Genomic DNA, 27,904 nt, shown 5'->3' on the forward strand with positions numbered 1-27,904 from the left:
TTGATGGCACCCTGCCTGTAGACTCTATAATCTGAAATCACCTTTGAACCACATGGATCCTTTGATCACACATGGGGCAGGACAGCTCAGACATCAGTTAGCTACATCTCTCCTTCTATTAACTCTAAATTGTCCCAGGCTCTCAGTTCCATCTGTCTTTGCATCTATTTCTTAACGATTTTATTGCCTATGCCATTGTTGTCAGCTGGTTCTTTTTAAATTGAATCCGACAGTGCTGTGAATTTATGGTGGGCTTAAAGGCCATTCTTAGAATTGTGTGTAGCATAGCAGTGAGGACTCAAGGGGCTTTGCCGTTAAGAAAAATGCTTTGGTAATATGTGAGCTTCAGGTCACCTCTGTTGGCTGCTCAAAGGCCTCTTTGGTTATAGTTATGTGATGCTTGAGCTTAGTTGAGTGGACAAAGTTATTGGTCAAGTGATATGCTAAGCAAGGATTTTGATGATTAAAGAAATGTCTTAGAAGAGAACCCCAACTGATGCCCCAACAGGTGTTCTTTGAGCTGGAATGGGGCGGGGAGGAGGAGGGGAAAGGATGGTGCAACCTCTTGTTCAGAGGAAGAGCTGGAGGGGTGATATCATGAAGCAAGACTGAATTCTCTACATGGTGGTCAGTGTTGAAGTCAGTCAACAAACACTGATTGAGAATTTATGTAAGGGTTTAATGTAAAGAGATGGAAAATTCTGAAGACCCAGGTCCAGTGAAGTCCTTCCTCTGGGACCCGGATGTCTGTATGACAGAAAACACTGAGCAATAATTATTCCTACATCCTAGTCTCACATATGTTCAGATTGGGAAGAATGAAGGTGTAGTTAAGTATGTAGGTCTCCTACTGCATGTATTTTTATTCAACAACCATTTATGGAGCCCCTGCTATGTGCTGACAGAGTTCATATTCATTTATTCAATTAAGCTTTCGCTGAGTTTTTACTCTGTCCTCGGCACTGAGGGAAGCCAAGCTTGAGTAAGTCACAGCAACTGCCACCTGCAAAGAATCTGTCCAGGTTGAATTAAGACAATGTAGACAAGCAAATAAACCAAAATGGGATCCACACAAGGTTAGAGATCCTCAGCAGGAAAGGCAAGGCACCGAAACCCAGTCACAGGACATGATAAATGGGCCAAAACATGAAAATAAGTAGGAGTCCACCAGAAGGAGATTAAGGAGTAAAAACATCATGGCTTAATGACCACTGTACTCAGACTGGGGCTAGATTCTGGGGTCATGGATGGCTGCTGATCGCTTCACTAACTCCTTGTGGGCTGTAAGCTTTATCCACCCAATGAGTTTCAGTCAGAGTCCTCCGTCTGCCAAGCCGAAGAAAAGTGTTTCTGAAGAGAACACCATGTCTTCCTATGGTTCTAATTCCTCCTGCTCTTCCCTTCTTATCAATTAGACCAGAGATCAAGAAACCGTGGGCCCCAGCCAAGCCCAGTCCCCACCAGTTTTGTAAATTGCCTTATCGGCACACAATCACACTCAACAGTTGCCTTGTCCGCTTTCCCACTATAAAGACAAAGTTGAGTAGTTATGACAGAAATTCTGTGGGCCACAAAACTTAGAATATTTCCCATCTGGCCCTTTACAGAAAAAGCTCTCTGACCTTTGAGCAAGACTATAGCATCTATGCTCTCAGCTGTCACTATTCCTCATCATTTGAACCTGGATGCAGCCCGTTGAGGGAAAGCACCCTGGGAGGAAGTGAGTGGAGATGAGGAAGGGCAAGGACAGGAACTGGAGGCAGAGCCTGGGAGGTGAGATCTCTCAGCAGAGGAAAGACATCCTCTCTGCCCAGCGACGTAGGGCTGGTATAAGAGGACATTATGAGGATACTGGGGCCGATCAGAAGATTGGAGTTCTTTTTCACAATAAGATTGTTTCACTGTGCCTTTAAAAAAAAAAAAATGTGTAGCCTTATACTTTGCCAGATTTCAGAGACTCTGTGGAGAGTTCTTTTTATAAAGCACGATCGTGCAAGAGGAAGATAGCGCCTCAGGTGTTTGAGCTGGGAGGCCACATACAATTCAAATCAAAGCAGAGGACCCTCCGTGGGACTGCAGCAACCTGAGGAGGAGAACGTAATCCACATCCCACACAGCCCCCCCGGACCCCTGTCTCTGGCAGCCTGATGATTAATGCGTAAACCAGGAAGACATTTCATTGACTGCCTTCTGGTCTCTTAAGCACAATGCAGTCAATAAATATTTATTGAATGCATTTTCCTAAGGCTTGCAGCACTTGCTCCATGATAAGTCATAACTGAATAAGCAAGAATCGTTCAGGGCTGTTACAAATAAATATAAAAATGTATGTTAATGGAATCCAAGCTAGGAATGGTCAGCAGGAAAGAAAATATGCATCCGTCTACGGACAGGACATGCTTCTTGGGGTGAATAAGAAAGAAGCATGTCATGTAAGCTCCAGAAGTGAGGATTGCCAAAGAAAGAAGGGAGAAAGGTAAAAAAAAAAAAAAATAGAAGAAGAAGAAGAAGAAAGGGATAGCGAGAGATTTATAAATGGCTCTATTTTGAACAAATGAAAATACATACTTTTCTTTAGGGCCAAGCTTTTGTATTCTCTCTAGCTTTATGTGGGTAACATTTTCATCTGTCGCTGAAATGGCTCCTCTGCTCAAGAAATGGCAGAGTTAACTGAAATGAGCTCCCAAATTGTAATTTTTGCAATAAAGGTAAAATATGGCTATCTGCAGCCCATTTGAAGCTATAGTACCAATATGCCGATGCAGTTCCCCCTTAAGCTCCAGTCACATTAGATTCTGAATGGCGTATCACCAATTGGGGCACAGGCATGGGAGTTAAGGTACGTTTATTTAAGACTGAATGCTTATCCTGAGTTAAAAGCAAATTAAAATCTTGCATTTGAGATAATGTTAAAAGGGGACAATGTAATTAGCCCATTCTCCTCTGTGCAGTCTCGTCATGCTCCTGTAGAGCCTGAGAATGCACAACTACAGTGAAAGCAGAAGCCTGGATGGTGCTGGAAAGGAAAGGCACCTGCATAGCTAGGTGTCTAGCTTTGTAGGGGAAAGAGCTTGCCTCTGGGAAGTGATCCAGTAAGCCAGCCTACAATTAATGCAAACATCATTAATGACCATCTAGGTCCAGCCCTTCACCAGATTGGAAAGGACTCTAGTGACTGCACAGTTCACCTCCATTGGCTCTGCTTCTGGGTTCCCTGTCCACAGCCACTCCACGACGGAAGAGGGAACCAGTCTTCATTGGCTTTAGGCAGCAAGAAAGAGGCAGAATCAAGAAGGAAATCAAGACATCTCAGGGTTCTTTTCAGGAGACCCCCGCAAGGGTAGAAGGTCGTCAGGTCTACGGCGTAGCAGACCTTCCTTGGAAGCAGCTGTGGCCCCTTGGGGTAATCTAAAGAAGACACACAGGCTTGATTCAGGGCATTTTGAGAGTTGTCTTTGCCCCTCTGGTGCTGGTTTTGCCCTGTCTGGTGCTCTAGACAACAACTGAATGATAGGTTTTATGGCCACCAACTCAACTGAGGAAACTTGCCAGAAGATTTATGGCTTACCGCTCACCCTCACCAAAATATCTGTTCCAAGTCTCTTCTGAATTCTACTCTCTCCTGAATTCTAGACCACCTGTCCATTTTTCCAAAAGAGAGAGAAGGAAAAGATTCTGTGGGGTTTCTTCCTGAAGGTTATCACTTCTGATCATGTATCTGAAGACTGACCTGACATACATAGGCTTACCTTGAGAAGAAAGCCTAGATGGCTAGGAAGAAAATGTGGAGAAAAGTGTTTTAAAGTTTAGAATTATAAAACATCACTTAAAGAAGGCTTTACGAAAACTGAGCCAAAAAGCTCCTGGGCAGGGAGTCAGATCTAATCACAGCACAGGGAAGAGAGGAAGGCTTTGAATGCTTCCTGCCCTTTAAGTAGGATGCCCAGCAGACTTGTCCCAAAACCAGCTAAGCTCACCTCTTCAAGCACCTCCAACAGGCCCCCTGCCATTCCAAGACTTGATTTCCGCTGCTGCCTCCTTAGGGCTCTAAGGCGTTTATCAGATTACCACTTGAGGTCACATATCCTACTGTCGTGTTTTGTGGTTGCTTATTTATGCGCCTGCTCTCCCCAGAGAAATGAGGAGCTTGGAGCCGAGAAGGAAAAGCTGTGTTCAGTGTGCGGCAGGTGCCCGGTGCGAATTTGTAGTGCACATGCTGAATGAAATTGCTTTACTTGTAAAGCAATTTACAAGTAAATTGTAACTGTGGTCCCAGTTCTGGCCTACAGATCCTGGAAGTCCAAAGGGTGTAGAAAAAGAATTATGCGGAATTATGTGCAGCCAGCTGACAGCTGGGCTGCTATTTGTCTGCTCTTTTCCCAAGATTCCATTGGCCATTCTGTCCCATAGAAGCCAGAAATACCTGCATATCAGAGAACCAATGTAAGGTTTTGTCCAATAATATTTAAACCCCAAAGGCAGTGTGAGACATAATTTCTGCTTTGATAAAGAATGCGTATTTTAAGGGATGGATCCATAAACTTTACAAGAAAAAATAAACAGAGCAAGATGCCTTTTAAAATGGAGGATGCAAAATTGATGTGATTATAATTGATAGCAAATGCTGATTGGAATATTTATTATTCCTAAGATCCCTGCTACATTTCAGAGGCGGCACAAATTCAAACGTGTGGACACATTCATTCGGGGCTCCATCCCAGATGAGAGGACATGGGGGAGTGGCTCCACGTCCTGAGCCATCACTCACGGTGCTTCCCTCTTCCTATGAATGAGGTTTCACCCCCCACCCCAGACTTTAATATACCCAAGTGTGTCTATTTCAGCAGGAAGAGACTGTCTTTCTCCCCATGAGGCATGCATTGTTAGCCACACACTGACTTCTAGATGTTCAAAGAACAGATGAAGATTTCACCAGGAGCTGGTTTTCTGTTAGGCTACTACTTTCTCATAGTTCATTACCCCTCAAATGGTAGAGGCTGACATAAGATTGCTAGCCTTTTAAATGGCCACATAAAAACTTTAAAAAGCCAATATTTTTATCAACGGTATTCCTTAATTCAAGAAGGATAAAGATGGTCTTTATATTGAATAAATTGACAACATGGTTCTTGTCCTTCTAATTCTACCGTATGCCTCTGATCTACATTTGGCTATCATGTCCCCAGCATGAGCATCCTATTAACGAAAATGTCTCTCTTAGAATATTGCTTGATGGGTTCTAGATATTTGAAAACCTGGTTGTCTTTTCTTACGTATTTTAGGGTTTTATGTCCTAACAGTCATAACATTTAAGGATAGAATATGCAAAAGTGATCAGAAAATAGTCGTAAAAGTCATCAGAAGTCAAATGTTTCCCTGGAATTTTTCTTTGGTAGGCACAATGCTAATCCCCAATGCAAATTCTAGTGACCAAATCAGAAATTGGTCCTTGCTTCTCTGTTCCAGGTACATGGCCATCATCCATCCCCTCCAGCCCCGGCTCTCAGCCACGGCCACCAAGGTGGTCATCTGTGTCATCTGGGTCCTGGCTCTTCTACTGGCCTTCCCCCAGGGCTACTACTCAACCACAGAGACCATGCCCAACAGAGTCGTGTGCATGATTGAATGGCCCGAACATCCCGACAAGATCTACGAGAAAGTGTGAGTAGGGATGATTCCCGGGTGACGCCTTCTTTGTCTTTTCTTCTTCTTTCTTTCCATGTTCTTTTGTTGGTTACAATTTAGCGTCTATCTAGAAGCATTTCTCATAACCAGTTGGATGTTAGGCTGATGTGTCCATCATTATCAAGGAACTCTTTGTGTCCCAAATACTACTCTGGACTTTGAGTGAAAATTTTAAAAATACGTAAGACCTGGATCTTGTTATAGCCTGCCATCCAAGCGTTCTTCCGTATCCTGCGGGTTCTCGCGACTCTGCCCCACCAGTGTCTGCATTGCTTTGCCTGGGAGTTTGTCTCTCCAGAACGCTGCTCTGCCCTCTTGTTCAGCATGCCAGAAGGTGGGGGAATTATCCTTGCTCCCAGCAGCTCTCAACAGCAGATAGCAGTTGGAGTATGAACACCAGCGCCCTCAGCCCACAGGTGGGATGTCTCTGAGGTGTGTGTTTACACTGCGGCCAAGGTTTTGTCTCAGGGTGAAGCTCCAGTCACCCCCGCTGACACCCCCTTCTCTGTGCCACAGCTCTTCTCCCTACTGGCATTTCTTTCTCCTTCTAACGAACTCACTTGCGCTTGAATCTTGATCTCAGGGTGTGCCTCTGGGGGAAGCCAAGCCATAGCACATATCTTCCAGAGTTTTCTAGGTGGAGAAATAAGATACACATTCAAAATGGATGGGAAGGCAAGGCCAGTACAATGAGACCTTAAGAGTTACAGGTTTCCCTACAAGACATGCCAGCTTTTATCTTCAGGGGCCTGACTGATCGCATTAAAGGGATTTCAAAGAAATCCTGGCAGTTTTCTCCAGGACTTTTCCTAGAGGCTACACTGAAATGGCTTATTCTTTGTTTTGTTCCGCTCAGGTGAGTGGCAATGTGACATTTCTATCACTGTCAGTTTCCTGGGCTCAGAGCACATTGATCTGTGGGTCCTTTGACAGTTCTCTGTAATTCTCCAATCTCGGGTTTATTATGTGAATCATAAGATAACACTGGCGTTAATAATCAGATGATATATGTTTTAATAACAAGATTGCCATTACTACTTCTATGACTCCGGGCAAGGATCACAGACCCCCCTCATTGTTAAATTGAAAGTGATAAGCACTGCTTCCCATAAACAACTGCTGTGAAGTGCAAACGAGATAATGTATCCTCGCCTTGTAAGCTATTAAATGCCATACGAAAGGTAAGATACTGTTATCGAACCAAATTCATCAGATAGCGGTAGAATCATTACAGGCCTTTAAACTCATTAGGCGGTAACATGAGACACTACCTGTTGGCCCCCAAGATCTGAGGGTCTGAAAGCCTGCTGCAGAGAGTTCCACGGAGCATGGAAATGGGGCTTGCCAGAAAGCAATACATAAAGCCCAGGCTTTGCCTCCCAGACACAGGCAGTGGGATTTAATCGATCAAGCAGTGGGGGGATTAATGCTCAGCCTAGAAGGAGACATTGAAAATTATTCTTCCAAATGAAACTACAAGCCTGAGTGGGGTCTCTGCGGGGGAAAGAACAGAGCTTTCCAAGCTGTACAGGGCCCGTGAACGTGTTCAAGCCAGAAGGTTCCCTCAGAAGGGAAAAATGAAAGACCCTGAATTAAAGCCCATTCTGTAAGCTGCTTAGAAACTGCCTTTGACTTGGTTCACGTGATTTTTTTCCAAGTCTGCTCACCTTCCTACAGTTTTGTTTCAAAATACAGTCCATTTATCTTCCAACAAATTCCAAGTTTAACATGGAAACAAAGGTATTTACACAGATCCCTGGAGTCTTGCCCAAGAAATAGTAGTTTTTAAAGTTTTACTCTGAAACATTTTGCTGTCTTTGGCTTGTTAATGATGAAGAAAGCCCTCTGAGACTCGATACAGTATGCTGATTGTCTTCTTTCCTTGCAATGAGAATTTAGGGTAGCTGGACTAGAAGCATGCTTAGGTTTGCCATCATTGTTTATTTCATGATTTTTTGAACTTCTTCCTTCTTTTTATTTGTTCATTTTTAAAATTTTATTATTTTTATTACGTTTTTAATTTTAATTCTGGTATAGTTAACATACCGTCTTAAATTAATTTCAGGTGTACAGTAGAGTGATTCCACCGTTCTATCCACTGCTCAGTGCTCACCATGCTAAAGGCTCACTTATTTCACTCATCTCTGCACCTTCCTCCACTCTGGGAACCATCATTTTGTTTGCTATAGTTAAGGGTCTGTTTCTGGGTTTGTCTCTCTCTTTTTCCCTTTGCTCATTTGTTTTGTTTCTTAAATTCCACACGTGAGTGAAGATGAATGGATAAAGAAGATATGAGATACACACACACAAACACACACACACACACACACACACACACACACAGAGGAGTTTTATTTGGCCATAAAAAAGAAGGAAATCTTGCCAGTTGCAACAGCACGGTTGGAGTCAAAAGTGTAATGCTAAGCGAAATAAGTCAATCAGAGAAAGGCAATACCATATGTTTATTTCATGATTTTAATCTTAAAAAATGAGTCTGGAGAACAGCATCTGATTTTATCTACTCAAGATGTGTAAAATGTTTACGGATACAGTAGTAAGTTGAAAGAATCTGTATTTGTCATCCACATACGATGTCTGTGAAGCAAACATAAGTCGAGTGCATAGTAAGCTTTATGTAAGCCTATTTCCTTTTTGTCAATATCCTTCATAATGCCTTATGATATACTTTTAGAGAATTTAAGTTTTACTAGCTCTAACCTAAGTACTTCTGCTTCTGCTGGGACTGATTGCCATTGTCTTCTGCTGGGACTGATTGCCATTTCCACAGCAGACAATAATCCCAAATTTGAAACCAGAAGGAAACTTTTTTTAAGGCAGTATAATAATTAGGTTAAGAACATGGGGTCTGGAGTTAAATGAGGGCTCAACTCCCAGCCACATCACTGTCTAGTTGAGTCATCATGGTCAAATTATTTAAGCCTCTAAGCTGAATGGAACATTCCACATAGAGGTATCGACAAAAGTAAATAAGGCACATGCTTAGCCCAGTGACAAGCACATGGGAAGAGTCTGGCGCATCACTCGTAGATCTAGGTACATGGGTAGATGACTGGCAGGAGACAGTGTGGTGGGCAAATGCTTAGGCCCAATTTTCCTGATGAATAATTTGTGCCAGCTAATTATATAAAAAGGTTTTGTAAAAATCTTAGATTGCTGCATTCACCTTCTGGCTAGACGCTGAACCTCCAGCCCTGATCATTCATCATTCAGGCTCTTTATTAATACATGGATTAAATTAAGCACTATTAAAGAAAGGCAATCCAATAAAAGAGCAGGCAAAAGTTTTGCATATGCACTTCGCAAAAGGAAATGTCCAAATGACCAGTTAATATGTGAGGAGGCACACAACTTCATTCATCACCAGTGAAATACAAATGAAAACCATAATGACATCTTTCTGCCTACCCATTAGACGGGCAAATGTTAAGAAGCCTGACTCAACTAAGCATTTAGAACTTTCGGTGAAATTAAGAAACAGTGAGAACCTTTGTAGACTGCTAGAAGAAGCATACATCGATAAAACCATATTGGAAAACATTTTGTAGTATCCAGAAAAGCAGAAGCTATTCACACACTACCACCCCACAGTTTTGCCCAGGGGTAACTTCCCTAGAAAAATGCATGCACATGTGCATCCAAACACAGCTAGAGTATGGTTCATATCAGCATTGTTCTTAATGCCCCAAACTGGAGGTATTCCAGATGTCCATCATCAGTTGGATGGGTAAAAAACTGTGGCACAAGCATGTAACAGAATACTATGTAATTAACACAACGAACAGAATGTAGCTCCATGCAACATGGCTGGTTCTTACAAAGTCTTAAAACAAAATGAGGAAAATGGAAGTACATCTTTAAGAGCACATCAGTACGTGGTTGAACTATAAATGCAAACAAAGTAGTAGTCACCATGAAAGTGAAGACATGATTCTCTCTCATGGGAAGGAAAGGTGTGTGGCCAAGAAGAGACACTTAGAGATGCTTTTGAGGGGCTGACAAAATTATATTTCTTGAGCTCTGTGGTAGTAGCATGAGTGCTTGCTTAAAAACCATTCATAATACCAGGTGATTTTGCTCATCCATTTTTTCTGGAAAGTATGCTTCATATTTTTTAACTGTAAATTAAATGCTATTCAAAGGATTTTGCTTTTACAAGCTTTCAAGAAACTGCTTTCCTTGGGATAACCCCAGAAGTTCGTTCCTTAAGAATTACCTTCTGAGGCACAGAGCTTTGCCTAGAATGATATTATTCATAAGTTTTTACTTTTGAATAAGCCAAAGCATGGATGGACCCCACTGCATTCTCATGCTTACTTAACCTCGTTCATTTTGCCTTGCTGACTCCTACCTTTCAGCCCACCTGGAATTTTCCCAACTGGTCTAAGAGCATATGGGACAAATGCTGTCCCTGAAAGGAGTGGCAAACATTGAGTAGAGCATAAGGCCCAGACAGTCTCCACAACCTCCACCCCTTACTGCTATATTCATAAGCATGTACCTCTGGGCAATAAAATGGAACCGACAGACTTGGTCAGTTTCCTGGAAAATCATTTCAAACTTTATTTTGCATTTTTAAAAATGAGCAAATTTTGAAGTATACTGAAAATTCCTATAATTTCTTTAATCATCTGTATGCTCATCTTTCATGAAAGGCTCTAACATTTTGATGAATATTCTTCCAGTCTCTTACTCCCTCTCTAGGGAGATACTGTTCTTAGTTTGTTTTGAAGGCACACAGGTCAACACAAATACAGATTGCTTCCCTCTCTGTAACACAAAATGTAGCTCATATTTATGCACATCACTCTGTATCTTAATGTGTCTTAGAGATATTTCCATATCAGTTCATGAAGAGCATCTCTTCTTTGTCTCAGCTACACACAGTACTCCAGGCTACAAATGTACAATGTTATTTAGCCAATCACACTTTGGGTGGACTTTGGATTATCTCCAGCCTTTTGCTATTCTGGAGCACAGCCATGCACATTTATCATGCAAGGCTATCTATAGCAAAAAATTTCCAAAAATGAAATTGCTGAGTCAAAGACATATAACATTTTAATTTTGATATTTGCCCTCCATATCGAATGGTGCTAATTTACATTCTGAACCAGCAGTGTATGGAAGTCCTGGTTCCTCTACAGCCTTCCCAACAGAGTAGTGTATTGTCAGGCTTTGAGATTTTTGCCCATTATAGTTAAAATTTGCTTTTCTCTTTTTACAAGTAGGGTTGAATATCTTTTCATAATAGGAGTAATTTGTATATACATCTTACTATCTGTTAATTTCATTTACCATATCATGAATGATTTCCTATGTCATTAAACATGTTTCTACAACCTGTTATGAGTATATACATAAACACATACATATATGTTTATATGTGTGCATAAATAATAATTTCGGGGGCACTTGGGTAACTCAGACAGTTGAGTGTCCGGCTCTTGATTTCTGCTCGGGTCATGGTCTCGGGGTCATGAGATCTAGTTCTGTGTCAGGCTCCTCACTCAGTGGGGTGTCTGCTTGAGATTCTTTCCCTCTCCCTCTGCTCCTATACTCTCTCTCTCAAATAAATAAGTAGATCTTTCAAAAATGAATGATAGGGCGCCTGGGTGGCTCAGTGGGTTAAAGTCTCTGCCTTTGGCTCGGGTCATGATCCCAGCATCCTGGGATCGAGCCCCGCATCAGGCTCTCTGCTCAGCGGGGAGCCTGCTTCCTCCTCTCTCTCTGCCTGCTTCTCTGCCTACTTGTGATCTCCATCTGTCAGATAATAAAATCTTTAAAAAAATGAATGATAATTTTGTTAACGAATCTGTTCTTTGAAAACTGACTACTCTTTGAAAATTGAGCTCTTTCAGCTGACTTAAGGTAAGAGACTAAGCTTTAAAACAAGCTGCTTCTAGCTCTATTCCCAGATCCCTCCGGGGACTACTTCAGTGTCCTCTACCATCCCCTTCTTATGTTTACAGCACACGGTTAGAGAAAATATCCTAATGTTGTAACAGTCATGAAAATGAGGACGTAGGCTCATTATTAATGTAATAATATCATCATCTGTAATTGAATGCTGCCACCATGTGCAAGCTGGCTTGGCTTTGGCTGCTCTGGTGAACTGTGACACTTCCCAGGAAGTCCTATGAAGAGGGAATAGATGGACTGGTTTCATGGGTGACCAAAAGGGACTCCTCCTGGCACAGAAAAATGCAAGGGAAAGGATGAAGTATAAAAAAGAAATACATCGACCTCCCTGTTCTACTAAAATGAGGAGGAATGCACCGTAGCTTTCAAAGTTAATCAGAGCCAAGCCCACTCTTAAGGATGCTGTACAAGCTGTCAGGTTGCAGTGGTCCCAGAAGGTTCCACAACAATACCCCCGAGGACAAGTAAGATGAATGAGTCCACACTTCTTCATCAGAGGGCCTACCACCAAGGCCAAGAAAAAGTCTGTAATGAGGATGAAAAATGAGAAAGACATCCAAATGAATGAGATTTAGACAGTGGGGGAGTTCAGTTTCCTGAATCATTTATTAACATTGGTCATATATCATTTTCTATTAATTAGACCTCCATGTACCTAACTTTGCAGTAGAACTGTGGCAAGAAGTAAGATATGCCTATTCTGAATTCCAAATATTACCAATAGTACTGGGAAAGGAGGCAATGCAAGAAAATAGCATCATTCATAACTTTAATTACCTGGAAATTTCATGGATGGGAACTTGAGTGTATTTATTAACTCTAATATAATTCTCTATAAATACTAGTCTTAAGAAAGACTTATAAAAATGTGCTGGTTTTTTTGCAGCATTTTGTCTTTTATATATTACAGCCCATCATCAGAAGTTAGCTGAAATTTTTATATTGATACATATTTTTTCTCTCATTAATAATAATGAAAATTGAAAATCAACTAACTGAAAGCATATGAGGGGAAAAGGGAGTATCAGAAAATGTACCTGAAGCATTACTTCTCAAATGTTCCACCTTCTTGATTATTTCACAAATAAACGAAGGAAAAGAAATGTGAATCCTTTGCCAAGCTGCTCCAGGCCTTGGCCAAAGGGGTGTCAGCGTATTTGCGTTTCCAGGACTGATTGTTTATGCTAGCTGTTATGATTAATCTCCTCCCCTGACACCTGCTACATTTATAGATACAGCCCAGGGCCCCTGGTATTGTCTCGGCTGTTGATGAAAAGCAGTTAAGCCAAGAATGAAAAGTACATCGACACTTCAGGGAAAGATGGTTGCATAAAAACAATCCCTTAACCTTGACTCCCAGAAAGAAATTAAGAGTGAGCAAAGGAGGAAGAGGAGGTAACTTAAAAGAAAAAAGAAAAGAAAAGTCAAAAAAAAGAAAAAGGAAAGGAAAAGCCTACATTTATACAGAGACTAGGAAGTTTGCCATACAAATGCCAGAAATTGCACTCCGTTTCTGGTAGATACTGTGCAGACAGAGCCAAGGAAGAGGCAGCCACCACCAAGGACTAGCATGAGCAAGACATAAAAGAGCAGCCCCTAATTTGGAGGGAACAGTGTAAGCCTGAGGAAGATGGGACCCCGTAGTTTGAGATTCCTTTGAACTGCCACTATCAGCTTCCAGAGACAGCTGCTCTTAGACTGGGCACAAGGCGCACCCAGGCTAGACAGCATAATTGATAGTAAGATAAAAATGGATGATTTCCTACAAAACTGTAAATATCAAATTGATGTAGCTTGAGGGGAAAGGAATGAAAATACTGTTCAACAACAACATTTATGAAAGGCACCGGGATCAAAATTTGTGCAGAGAAATTCTTTCAAACGTAAGACTTAAATATAAGCTCTCCTAGAGTTCAAAACCATATGGAGTACTTCCTAAGTTATATACACACTTGGCACAATATGATTGTGAAAAACTAACAAAGAGAACTCCAGAAACCTTCAGGCCAATACCATTTATAAACATATATGCAAACATCCTAATTAAAAGTCACTAAAAAAGTCAAAATGATATTAAAATAGCACTGGCTTGTTTTTGAGCATGACTTTTTCCAGCAAATAAGGTTAGTAAGTTATCAAGAAATCTGTTGTATTTCTTTTAATTAATTGGTCAAAGGAAAGCATCATTATTTGTTTCAACAAATGTCAAGATAAATTTATTAAAATATAGTATCTATTAAAGGAAAAAGTAGCTTTTATCAGCAATAATCCTTGAGAAAATAAATGTATAAGATCTCCTTTACAGCAGAAACAAAATTAAAACACTTTGAATATTTAAGAAATAAGAGCTATATGAAGAAAATTAAAACATTGTGCTATTTTAGGGGTGCCCGGGTGGCTCAGTCAGTTGAGCATCTGCCTTCAGCTTAGGTCATTACCCCAGGGTCCTGGGATCGAGTCCTGCATCAGGCTCCCTACTTCTCCCTCTCCCACTCCCTCTGCTTGTGTTCCCTCTCTATCAAATAAATTCTCAGACAGAGATCACAAGTAGACAGAAAAGCAGGCAGAGAGAGAGAGAGGAGGAAGCAGGCTCCCTGCTAAGCAGAGAGCCCGATGCGGGGCTTGATCCCAGGACGCTGGGATCATGACCTGAGCCGAAGGCAGAGGCTTTAACCCACTGAGCCACCCAGGTGCCCCAATAAAATCTTTTTTAAATATGTGCTTTGGTGAGTGCTGTGAAGTGTGTAAACCTGGTGATTCACAGACCTGTACCCCTGGGGATAAAAATATATGTTTATAAAAAATAAAAAAATTAAAATCTAAAAAAAAAATCATGCTATTAGACTTTACTGAATAGCAGAAGAGAATATTTGAGAAACATTTCACCTGATTCAAATGCTGGAAATATCTAAGAGCATATAGGAAACAGTTTCCTTTCTATCTCTTTTTTCCCATTTGTAAACTGGCCATTTGTAAAGCAGCGTTATTCACAGGAGTCAAAATGTGGAAACACCCTTCTATCTTTACGTGATTTCATAAAGCTATCAGTTCTCCACAAACTTCCCACAAGTATGTTTAGGTAACCGAGAAAGCAAGTCATTTAAAAAGAATAAATAGATAAAAATAGTTCAAGAAAAGATGGAACAAGAAGAATTAATTTTGATGTCTGCAAAATACTGAAAAACAATGATAAGAAGTGACTCGCTCTTCCAGATATGAAAATATCATTTCTGGGGATAGAATTAATTAAAAAAAAAAAGAAATCACACACCCATACACACACACAGAAACCCAAGACTATAAAATATTGTATTTAGTGTATGCTACAGATGACATGTCAAAATCTATAAATTTGGAGGGGAACCCGATCAACCAAAATTTTGTAGAATTCTCTAACTCAAATGATTTTATGGGTAACTGCATAAGCCACCACCGCCTGCAGCTTGGAGAGTAGCAACATATGTTAACACACTGAAGCCTCTGAGAGGCTTTCCATTCAAAAATGTTTTGTTTATTTTTATAGGAAATATATTCATGTGGTTTAAAAGTTCAGCTATTGTAAAAGGGTAATCAGGAAAAAATTTCTCCCTCTAGCCACTGCTCTTATTTTCTTGTGAGCTTTCTAAAGTTTCCTTGTGCTTATCTTAAAAAAGTTTGTGTATATGATCTTGCTGTTCTCTTTCTTACACAAAATAGATAATACAACCTATTCTTGCTTTTTCCTTTAACAACTCATCTCAGAAGTCCTTTCTCACCATATGGAGCAAGCAGTCTCATTTTTTTCTTCTTTTATTTTTTTTTTAATAGCTGCATAGTATTCTTCCTTATGGGAAAACATCATTTATTTTTCTGGTATGATTTTCATGTATATTTGAACTCTTCCTACTGTTTACTAGTTCAAATTATATTGCAATGAATAGGCTTCCCCCTGATTAAGTATTGCAATAAAAAGACCTGAAAGTTTTGCTTAAACCTTATGTTTCCCAAGCTTATTTGATCATAAAATCCTTCTTTTGATTAATCCCATTAATATCACACAGAACTATTGCCCAAAAAACATGTTCTGGGAAAACTCCAGGCTAATCCTTTCTCACAACTTAAGACCAATATAAATTCCATGTATAGATGAGATGGAGAAGAGACTTTTCCTAACACCAAAGTCAAGGCCAAAATGAAAGAAATTGCTGGTTTGAATACAGATATAGAGATAAAGATATATTTCTTAAATTCTGTATATCAAAGAAACTCCATGAAAATACAATGTATGAGACAAACCATCAATAAAATTAACATAGAAAAGCCCTAAATAATCAGTAAGAATAAGGTGTTTTTTTTTTTTAATCAAAAAACTTACAGAGCATAAAAGAATACAAAAAGGTGTATTCCACTAAGGGATACAATTTTCTCTTTATTTGATTGGCCCAGATTAAAGTTAATGAAAATGCTAAGTATTAACAAGGTTACAGGGAAGATGGGCACTGTGTTCAGGAAGGCAGTTTGACAATATCAATCAAGATTTTAAATATACACTTGATTGTTTTATTTCTTAAATTCCACGTATGAGTGAAATCATATGGCATTTCTCTGTCTCTGACTTATTTCACTTAGCATTATACTCTCTAACTCTACCCATGTTGTTGCCAATGGCAAGATTCCATTCTTTTTTATAGCCGAATAACATTCATTGTATATATATTTATATATACCACATCTTCTTTATCCATTGATCAATTGGTGGACACTTGGGAGCAAAGGGAAAAAGAGAGAGACAGAGACAGAGAGATTGAGAGAGAAAGAGAAAGAGAGATAAACCAAGAAACAGATTCTTAACTAACATACTGATGGTTTGTTCTCTGTAGTTAAATGGTTAAGTAGGTGATGGGGATCAAGGAGTGTGTTGTGATGAATGCAGGATGATGTGTGGGATTGTGGAATCACCCTACTGTATACCTGAAACTAACAGTTTAACTAATAGTTTAACGAACTGGAATTAAAATTAAAGCCTTAAAAAATTAAATACACACTTGATTTGGATCAGCAGTAATACTCTTAGAAAGTCAGGAGGGCTAGTGTAAGAAAGTCAGGATGTATGTGCAAGATATTGATATCCACATGATTAATAAGTTTGTAAAATTAGAAATAAATCCCCAATCATAGGGGACTGAATAATAAATCATTAATAGATCATTCACACAAAGAAAAACTATGCAGCCATTGAAAATAACATTGCACAAGCATGTTAATTAACATGAAAATATATTCATGATACTCTGATCAGTAAATAAAATGGGTTTCAGGGGCGCCTGGGTGGCTCAGTGGGGTAAGCCTCTGCCATTGGCTCAGGTCATGATTTCAGGGTCCTGCATCAGTCTCTCTGCTCAGTGGGGAGCCTGCTTCCCCCCTCTCTCCGCCTGCCTCTCTGCCTACTTGTGATCTCTGTGTCAAATAAATAAATATAATCTTTTTAAAAATGGGTTTCAAAGTAATGTGTATAGTATAGTGGCGTTTCTGTGATTTTTTAAAGAAAATGATTATATGCATTTACGGTTAGATATACAGCATTTACATGAAAGATATACAGCAAAGTTTAATGCTCAATTATTTTTTATTTTCTTGGAGGCAGGGCTATGGATCACTTAAATTTCTTGGTTTTTGCTTATCTGAAATTTAAGTTTCTTCAAACTAAATATAAATTATAAACTACACTGCATTTTAAGATTTAAGAATGGGGAATTTTTAAGGCATCCACTTCTAGAATAAAAATATTATCACTCGAAAAATATCACTAGGGTAACTAAAAATGAAAAAAAAAATGGTTCAGCTAATTATATACTTATTAGACCAGAATCATTTTCTTCCAAATTCTTCAGACATTGTTCTGTGGTCTTCTGGCATGTAGTTTTGCAAAGAAATCTGATGCCATCTGATTTTTTTCCATTTTAGATAATTGGTGTTTTTTGCCTGCAAACATTTGAGATTTTTCTTTATGTATGCCAAAAAAACACACCAGAAAAATAGGTAAATTTAGAGGTTTATATTGTATTTACCTATCATTATTGAGAGCTTCCATCTCAAGTCAAAGCTCAAGTTTAGGGATATTTTCTTCATTAAGAAATTTTTAAATTTCCTATTCTCTGCTCTGTTCTCCTTTTCTATTTGTTCCTGGTTCAGTTTTGGGAGGTTATATGTTTCTAGGAACTTAACCATTTCTTCAAGGTTGTCTGATTTCTTGGCATATAATTTTTTATAACATTCCCTTATAATCCTTTGTATTTCTGTAGTGTTGGTTGTTATTTCTCTTCTTTCATTTCTGATTTTGAGTTCTCTCTCTTCTTTTTTCCTTAATGTAACCTAGCTAAGGGTTTATCAATTTTATTGATCTTTTCAAAGAACCAGCTCCTGGTTTCATTAATCTGGGTTTTTTTGTTTTGTTTTGTTTTTTAGTTTCTATTTCATTTATTTTGCTATAATCTTTATTATTTCCTTCCTGCTATGCTAGTTTTGGGTTTTGTTCTTTTTCTAGCTCCTTTAGGTATAAAGTTAGGTTGTTTATTTGATATTTTTTCTTGCTTCTTGAGGTAGGCCTGTTTTGCTATAAACTTCCTTCTTAGAATAGCTTTTGCTGCATCTCAAAGATTTGGGGCCTTTGTATTTTCATTTGCATTTGTCTCCATAGATTTTTGGATTTCCTCTTTGATTTCTTGGTTGACCTATTCATTGTTTAGTAGCATGCTAGTTAACCTCCTTGTATTTCCATATTTCCTTGTGTTCTTTCCAGATTTGTTCTTAGAGTTGATTTCCAGTTTCATAGTGTTGTGTCTGGAAAAGATGCATGGTATGACTTCATTCTTTTTGAACTTGTTGACACTTGTTGTGTTGCCTAATATATGATATATTCTGGAGAATGTTCCATGTGCACTTGAAAAAAAAACATGTATTCTGCTGTTTCAGGATGTTCTGAATATATATGTATTCTGCTGTTTCAGGAATATTCTCAATATGTATGTTAGATCCAACTGGTCCAATGTGTCGTTTAAAAGTACTGTTTTCTTGATGATTTTCTGCTTGGGTGATCTATCCATTGATGTAAGTTGAGTGTTAAAGTCCCCTATTATTGTATTATTACCGATTACTTCCTTTACGTTTGTTATTAGCTGCTTTATGTATTTGGGTGCTCCCATGTTGGGTGCATAGATATTTACAATTGTTACATATTCTTGTTGAATTATTCCCTTATAGTGTCCTTCTTTGTCTCTTGTTTTAAAGTCTATTTTGTTCAGTATAAGAATTGGTACCTTGGCTTTCTTTTCACCTCCATTTTCATGATAAATGCTTTTCCATCCCTTCATTTTCAATCTGCATGGGTCCTTAGGTTTGAAATGAATCTCTTGTAGGCATCATATAGATAGACCTTGAATTTTTATCTATCCCATCACCCTATGTCTTTTGATTGGAATATTTAGTCCATTAACATGAGAAGTAACTCTTGATAAGTCTATACTTATTGCCATATTGTTAACTTTTTTATTTCTTTAGTGATATACTTGGTTTCCTTTCTCTTTATTTTTTGCATATCTATTACTGATTTTTGATTTGTGATTACCATTAAGTTTGTAAATAACGTCTTGTGCATATACTTAGCCATATAAGTTGATGGCCACTTAAATCTGAACCTATTCTTACTCCTCCCCCATATTTTAGGTATGTGGTGTCATACTTTGTATCCTTTTACTCTGTGAATCCCTTGACTGATTTTTGTAGATGTACTTAATTTTACTGCTTTCGTGCTTCCTACTTTTCTTACTCTTACCTCTGGTCTTTCCTTTCCACTCAGAGAGCCCCCTTTAACGTTTTTGTAAGTTTGAATTAGTGGTCATGAATTCCTTTAAGTTTTGTCTGGGAAACTCTCCTTCCATTATGAATGACAACCTTGCTGGATAGGGTGTTTTGGGGTTGTATGGTTTTTTTCTTTCAGCACTTTGAGTATATCATGCCACACCCTCTGACCTGTAAAGTTTCTGCTGAAAAATCCACAGATAGCCTTATGGGGTTTCTGCTGTACATAACTCTTTTCTTTTATCTTGATACTTTTAAAATTCTTTATCATTATTTTTTGTCACTTTTATTACTATGTACCTTGATGTGGACTTCCTTGGTTGACTTTGTTGGGAGAATCTCTGTGTCTCCTGGATTTGGATTTCTGTTTCCTTCCTCAGATTTGGGAAGTTTTCAACTCTTATTCTTCAAATAAATTTTCTGCCCCCTTTTCTCTTTTTTCTCCTGTGGAATCCCTATAATGTTAATGTTATCATGCCTCATGGTATGGCTGAGTGCCTTAAGTCTATTTTCTTTTTTTTTTTTTTAAGATTTTATTTATTTATTTGACAGAGAGAGATCACAAGTAGGCAGAGAGACAAGCAGAGAGAGGACGGGAAACAGGCTCCCTGCCGAGCAGAGAGCCCAATGCAGGCTTGATCCCAGGACCCTGGGATCATGACCTGAGCTGAAGGCAGAGGCTTTAACCCACTGAGCCACCCACGCACCCCATATTTTCATTTATTATTTTTTTTTCTTCTCCTGTTCAGCTTGATTGTTTTCCATGACTCTGTCTTCTAGGTTGCTGATCTGTTCTTCCGCTTCCTCTAGTCTATTATTTATTCCATCTAGTGTATTTTTAATTTCAGTTACTGAATTCATCATCTCTGATTGGTTCTTTTTTATGTTTTCTATCTCTTTGTTGAGGGCCTCACTGAGGTCCTCCACTCTTTTTTTCAAGTCCAGGGAGTATCTTTACAAACATTACTTTAAATTCTGTCAGATATACTACTTATCTCCATTTCACTTAGGTGTCTTGCTGTGATTTTTGTCCTGTTCTTTCTTTCATTTGGTTATATTCCTCTGTTTCCTCATTTTGTCTAACTCTCTGTCTGTTTCTTTCTTTCTTTTTTTTTTTTTTTAAGATTTTATTTGTTTCTTTAGCAGAGAGAGAGAGAAAGAGAGCACAATCAGGGGGAATAGCAGACAGAAAGAGAGGGAGAAGCAGTTCCCCACTGAGCAGAGCCCAACATGGGGCTCGATCCTAGAACCCTGGGATCATGACCTGAGCCAAAGGCAGATGCTTAACGGCCTGAGCCACCCAAGCACCCCTCTGTGTTAGGAAAGTCAGCTCCATCTTCTGCTCCTGAAAGCAGTGACCTCATAAAGAAGAGGACCTGTAGTGCTCTGCAGCACAATGGCCCCAGTTCACCTGAACATGGCACTTCATAGATGTCTCCTATGTATTGCATCTGCCCTACTGCCATGGCTGAGCTGCTTTTGCCTTCAGTCCAGTCATCTGCAATGGCTCTCTTTGTCTATTGTGGGCAGGGTCCGGTCCCTGTGCTGTTTGTGGGCTAGTCTGTGGCTGCCTTGGGCTTGAGTCAGACCAGGCATTTTCCAGAGATGCAAGAGCACTGAACTGCAGTGTGTTTTCCCTATGTTGTGCTCCGAGAAGCTTTTGTTGGTGGGTAGGACCTGCAGTCAGACCAGATGTCTGCCCCCAGTCCACAGCTAAGGCAGGAGTTAGACTGGTATGCATGGTTATCTTCCCCTCTCCCCGGGCCAGTCCTGACAGTGACAGGGCAGTCACTTTGGGGTTTGCTAGCCCCTGTCAGGACTGCTTGCACACTACCAAGCTTGTGGCACCATTTTGGATGGGCTTTTCCAGGTTGGAAGGGGCATATTGGAAGGGCATATTGGAAGGGGGGGGGGTAGAACCCACTATTAGCAAGCTAGGAGGAGAGTGTTGACACTGTGCTCATTCCTGCAGGTGTCTGTGTATCTGGCTGGGGGAGGGAGGCGGGGGAAGGAAATGGTCCCCACTAGCTCTTTTGTTCTTGGAGAAGTCTCCCAATACACACACTGCGATTAATAAACAAATCTCCTTCCCCTATAACCCAGGTGTTTTTCAAACTGCTGCTTCTATGCTTTTATCTCCATGGGGCTGTTTGTTATGCTGTCTCTAAGGGTAGGGATTCAGTTTCCTATCACCCTCCTGGTTCTCCCAGAGCCAAGCCCAGTGATTTTTAAGTTCCAGGTGTTAACCTCTGCTGATTGTAAGAATTCACAAAATCACCTCCTCTGCTCTCAACACCAAATGTTATGGGGATTTGTCCTCCCAGTGTGGATTCCCTGTGCCTGGTGGTGCCTGGGGTGGGAGTCTGCTCCTCTCTCCATTCATGTCTACAGTCTCCCTCCCTCCTGCAGACAGACCTGCAGGTCCATTTGGTCCCGACCACATTTCTGCCCTTTCCACACTCTTTGATGTGGCCTGTTCTACAGTTAGTTATGGAGGGTATGTTCTGCCAGTCTTCTGGTCATTTTCTAGGTTATTTACCCTAATGTGGGTGATATCTAGTTGTATCAATGGAGTGAGGTGAGCCTAGGACCCTCCAATTTTTGCAGTTTTGATTCTGTAATCATGTTTTCCTTAAGAAGTATTTCCTGCCCTTTTCACAGATACAACAGCCTCCAAAATCTTGTTTTAAAAATAAGGGATTGCAGGTTTTTCCTGCTATCCAAAAGTAGAGCATTTCTGTGAAATCCTTTGTAAACTGAAATGGCATAAAGCAAAGAAGCAATTACCATTAATTTACTTGGAAAATTTTTTTTTAGCATCCCCAGACCCAAAAATGACCTCCCTTAGACTTCACTGATACCTTAGGACACATCTGGCTAACTGATGCACAAAATAGATTGAGATAAAACACACTGCTCACAGGCAAATTTTGAAGCTATGGAAACTTGAGGCTGAGACGCTGAGTAGTTCCTAGGGAAGGAGCTTGGCACGTCTGCTCTTGCTGCTGAGAGTGAGTACTGCTATCAGCTCACTGCAAAACAAGCAGGGGAAGCTATTTTTGATTTTTGCCTTTTTTCATAACAGTGAGCATCCTCTTCAAATTTCTTTCAGTTACTGAAAACAGGTAATGACCTCTGTCTTCTAGAAAAGTGGGAGATACATGTACCTCAAGTTTTCATCTGTTCTTGAAGCAAGATCTTTCACAAAGAGATCTTTTCTTCTCTACCAGATTGGTTCCCTTTGTCAGCTCTATCAAATATCAAATCATTTTCTCTTTTTGCTCATCCTTAGAAAGTGTAGCCCAATGAGGAGAGTTAAAATGGGTTTGGAGTTGTATGGATCCCTCCTCAATCTTTCAATGACAGATAGAGGAGAAAGACGTATGGGTTTGCTCTGATTTTTCTCTTCCCTGCTTTTTCTCCACTGTAGGGGGCAGCCCAGAGATACTCAGAGCTGGGCTCCTCCTTCTCTAGTCATAAACTCATCTGGACCCAGCTGTTCAAATCATTGGGAAGCTGGGCTCAGAGGACCTGGCAGTTTCTTACCTGGGACCTACTGTGCATTTTAGAACTAAAAGCAGGTTCAAAGTCTAGCCTTACCCATTTCCTCAAGCTCTCCCTCAGCATCGCCGTGCAGTCTTCTGCACTGGGACAGCTTCCTGGCACTTGTTTTCTCAAGTGGGTCATTTTTCCTCCATCTGGCTGCACCCTCCCTCCGTCAGGTGCTTAGCAACTGGAAAATCTTTGCCCTGTCCAGTAGGTGACACCCTGCCCTCATTTCCACAGCTGAAATGGGTTTTTACATTTCTTTGACAATTTCAAGTACTTTTCCAGAAGGAGAAGTAATTAACTATATTGGGCTTAAACTAAAATATTACATCTAAAATTTGAAATGATTCCCTTTATATTTTTCAACTAGTACCTTAGCAAAGTAATTTGTTTTTTAAGTTCCAGTTACTTTTATCTTTTATCTTTACTGATTTTAATAGTGTTTAAGCTGACTTTTTTTCCTAAAAGTGCAAACATATCATGGGTAAATAATTTTTTTCTCCATCTTTCTCGTAGTTACATCCCTTATTTCTGCTTCATGTTGTATTGTAATGACCAGAACTTTTACAGCATTAAATAATAAGGACTTTGTTAACTTACTTACTTACTTTTTTTTTAAGATTTTATTTATTTTATTTTATTTTATTTATCAGAGAGAGAGGGCGGGAGAGAGTGAGCACAGGCAGACAGAATGGCAGGCAGAGGCAGAGGGAGAAGCAGGCTCCCCACTGAGCAAGGAGCCCGATGTGGGACTCGATCCCAGGACGCTGGGATCATGACCTGAGCCAAAGGCAGCTGCTTAACCAACTGAGCCACCCAGGCGTCCCAACTTACTTACTTTTCTGAGCATGCCTCAAAAACTTTACTATTAAGTAGGATTTGGGTTATTGGTTTCACAATTAAGTTTAATATTGGGAATTTTATTGAGAAGATTGTTTCTCAACATTCATACATTTTATTATTTTAAGAATTTTATTCCTAGCTTGGTCAAGAGTTTTATCAAAATTTATCAGCACATGTTAAGGAAAGTATTTTTTAATGTCTACCCTATGGATATAAATCATTGTAATTCTAGTCCTGTGTCTCTTAGATAAATCAGGTTTTGGTACCCAGCTTTGGGACACTTTTGAAAACAATACTTGTTTTTGAGATAATGTTGGAATAAACAAAGGAACTCACCCATAAAACCAGCCTAGCTCTGGAGTTCTTTATGGGACGATTCTCTAGAACACTCTTTAATTCCATCACTGCTACATTGAGTATTTTTGCTTTTAAATTTGTAAACATACATTTTATGAAAAAAAAATCTATTTCATAGTGAGTTTCAACTTAATAATATACAATTACACACTGTCTTAAAATTTCTTATTTCTGCTTCCTCTATTTTTATTATAAAATACCTGCCAAAAGAGATTACTTATCCATTTTTGCTTTCATTTATTTACCTCTGCTTTCATTTTTATTTTCTTCCTCCTGCTCCTTTTTAAATTTATTTAAATGTACATTTTCTGAATTTCTGAGTTGAATACTTAGTCCACTCATTTTCATTTCTCAAATAGTAAAGCCATCTACCACACAGATCACTTTGTCTCCATTCCAGTAGTACTGATACACAATGCTGTCATATTCTTTATTTTTTAAGTAATCTACCATTATATCTTTTTTTCCTTCACCCAGCAGGTATTTAGAAAAGTTTTACTTTTTAAAGTCCAAGATATATGGAGCCATTCCCTCTCTCTCTCTTTCTCTATGTCCCTCCCTTTCTTTCTTTCTTATAAAAAAACAAAACAAAACAAAACAAAACAAAAAAAACAAAGATAAGGACATATAACAAAGTTTACCTTTTGGAAGTTATCAAATGCTTGTTATGGCCTGAAATATAGACACTTGAGAGGATGGTACATTCTCTACATGCAAGATTCAAAGTTTGATAGTGAATCATCTAATTGTTCTGTTTAAATCATTCTTAATGTATTTTTGATAAGTTATCCTATCATAGAGTAACCGTGATACCTTAAAAGCTTCCATTATAATTGTAATTCTGCTCAGTTCTCCTTATGTTTATAAAAGCCTTTTGCCCTGCATGTGTGGAAGCTACTGGATTTGTATTTGCTATATTTTCAGCAATAGAAAACCTCCTTCTTGTGTGTGTTTGGGGATTGGTAAATACGATCTCTTCAGTTGGGAGGCATTTGAATTATTGTTTTACTTTCTACACTTTACATGCACTTTAAATATTCATTTATATGTATTCAAATTTTAACAAAAATGTTAAAGAGAAAGTCAAGCAAAAGCGCCCATAATAAAACATTTATGTAAAATTTTAAAAAGAGAGAAGAAATTATCCTTCTTTCTCTGTTTAGGGCTTTTGGCCATCAACACTACTTTCTGTGGTATTCACAGTGCAACTCCTGTTTTGCTTGCTTGATGTAAGCACTCCCAGCATTTTTAGTTTCCATTTTTCTGCATAATTTAGTTTTTCCTCTTATCATTTGGTTGTGAAAATGCCTCTTATACACAGCATACTTTTCTCTTTTGAGAGAGAGAGAGAGCATAAGTCAGGGAAAGGGCAGACAGTAAGAGAGAATCTTAAGCAAACTCTTCACTGAGCACAGAGCCTGAAGTGGGGCTGATCTCACGACCTTGAGATCATGACCTGAGCTGAAATCAAGAGGTGGAAGCTTAACTGACTGTGCCACCCAGGTGCCCCAGTACTCAACATACATTTGATATTGGCTTACAGCTTCGCGTAAGAGTCTTCTTGTTTTTGACAATTTAACATCTGTAAACTCATTGTCATTCATCCATACATATCACATTTAGTATTATTTCATCATTTGCTTTCACACTTTCAGTTTTTTATTGTTTCCTCCTTGTTGTGTTTTTGCCTTTTAGATGGTTTCCTTGGCTGTTACCTTTGGTAGTTTATAAGATAAAGATCTTTTATTTCATTCTATAAATAACCATCTTAAAATTTTTAAAAGCCATTCCTTACTGTTTTTAGCTATTGACATTTATCATGTCAATTGACATTATATTGGCATTTGTTGCCAAAAAGTCAATACAGAATTCATTTTTACTTCCATTTATAGGAAGAAGAACCTTGCCATAGTCTATATTCACCTTCCCTTGATATCTTTTCTGTTAGTAATCTTGGGTTTCTAATGCATACTTTTTATAATATAGTCATGTTCAAAGTGTGGCCAAGGGACTCCTGGAGGTCCCCAAGACACTTTCAAGGGGTCCATGAGGTCAAAATTATTTATATAGAAATATGAAGATGCTATTTGTCTTTTATTCTCATCCTCTCCTGAGTGTAGAGGAAGTTTTCCAGAGGTTCCATAACATGTGATGTCACAGCAGACTGAATGTGAAGGCAGCTCTGAGACTCCAAATGTCTATTTTTAACTCAGATATTCAAGGAGTTTATAAAAATACAAGACAATGCCACTCTCTTTACTATTTTTTGAAATTAATATAGATAGTTTAATCAATATTTCATTATATTAACTTTTAATGAGTTTACTAGTGCTATTTGTAAAAAATATTTAATTTAGAACATTTTGTTTTATAAAAAAGTTGCATGGATAATACAAACAGTTCCCAAATACCCCACCTTGAACATGAATTCAACGTTGAAATATTATTATTAACTAAAGTCCATAGATTTCCTCAGTTTTCCCCTAATATCCTTTTCCTATTTCTAGAATCCAACCCAGGGCATGGCATTACACCTAGTCATCATGTCTCCTTAAGGTTCTCTTTGTTGTGAAGATTTCTCAGACTTCCCTTGTTTTTGATGACCTTGTCTGTTTAGAGGTGTACTGGCCAGGTATTTCATGGACTGTCCCTCAACTGGGATTTGTCTTGTGTTTTTCTCATGATTAGGCCAGGACTGTTAGTTTAGGGGAGGAAGACCACAGAGGTAAAGCGCCTCTCTCATCACATCAAGGGTACATGCTCTCAACATGACTGATGTTAATCTAGATCACTTGACTTGAGGCAGTGTTTGTCAGGTTTCTTTACTCTAAACTACCCTTTTGTCCCCTGTCCCATGCTGTACTCTTCAGAAGGAACTTAACAATGTGCATCCCACACTTAAGGAGTAGGGAGCACAGCTCTCCTAGAGGGCAGAGGATCTACGTAAATTGTTTAGAATTCTTCTGCACTACAGATTTGTCTTTTCTCCCCTTTTATTTATTTATTTATTTAACCATTTATGAATATCAGTATGGACTCATGAATATTTTTTTTGTACTTAGCTTTATAGTGCCTTTGGGTTGCTTTATTTAATTCATTGCTCAAATTGTTCCAGCTTTGGCCATTGGGAGCTCTTTTAGTTGGTTCTTGTATTCCTTTGACATGTCTCGTTGTGTCACATGCCATACACTATTGTGACTTGGGGTTTTATTCATTTTGTTTTGTTTTAAATTTTTGTTTCCATTGTGTTGGGTTTTAAGCACGTTTATACTTTGCAGCCCTACAAGATGCTCCAGGCTCATCCCGTATACTTCCTGCTCCAGTCCTACAATCAGCCACTGGAGAATGGTATTAGAAACCAATATCTGGGCTCTAGATGTATTATTGTTATTTTTGAGTGACTAAACAAACACCAAAATTTTCTCAGCTTTTGTTTCTCGTGTTGTAACTATTGGTAGGTAGATTCCATGTGAACAAAACCTCTTTGGGATGTTCAGTAATTTTTATGAGTGTAAAAAGTACCAAAGACCAAAAAGGTTGAGAACAACTAATATAGACCTGCCTTCTTAAAAGTTTTTTTTATTCTATTTTATAATTATGGTTTATAAACAGATTTATGGTCATCTCTATATTGTGTTTTAGTAACAGTCACCAATTACTATTAGATAAGTAACATCTATATATATACTAGCTC

The 27,904-nt window shown here is 38.9% G+C and overlaps 1 protein-coding gene across 1 annotated transcript in view; it reads left to right on the plus strand.

The window, feature by feature from the left end:
- TACR1 (tachykinin receptor 1) overlaps positions 1-27,904 on the plus strand; it is a 144,426-nt gene that overhangs the window by 68,064 nt on the left and 48,458 nt on the right. Inside the window, exon 2 of the mRNA XM_059405735.1 lies at positions 5,467-5,661. Coding sequence (XP_059261718.1) covers positions 5,467-5,661 — 195 coding nt within the window. The remainder of the gene's footprint in view (positions 1-5,466; positions 5,662-27,904) is intronic.

The sequence above is a fragment of the Mustela nigripes genome, chromosome 7, assembly GCF_022355385.1.
Source record: "Mustela nigripes isolate SB6536 chromosome 7, MUSNIG.SB6536, whole genome shotgun sequence".
Taxonomy (NCBI): Eukaryota; Metazoa; Chordata; class Mammalia; order Carnivora; family Mustelidae; genus Mustela; species Mustela nigripes.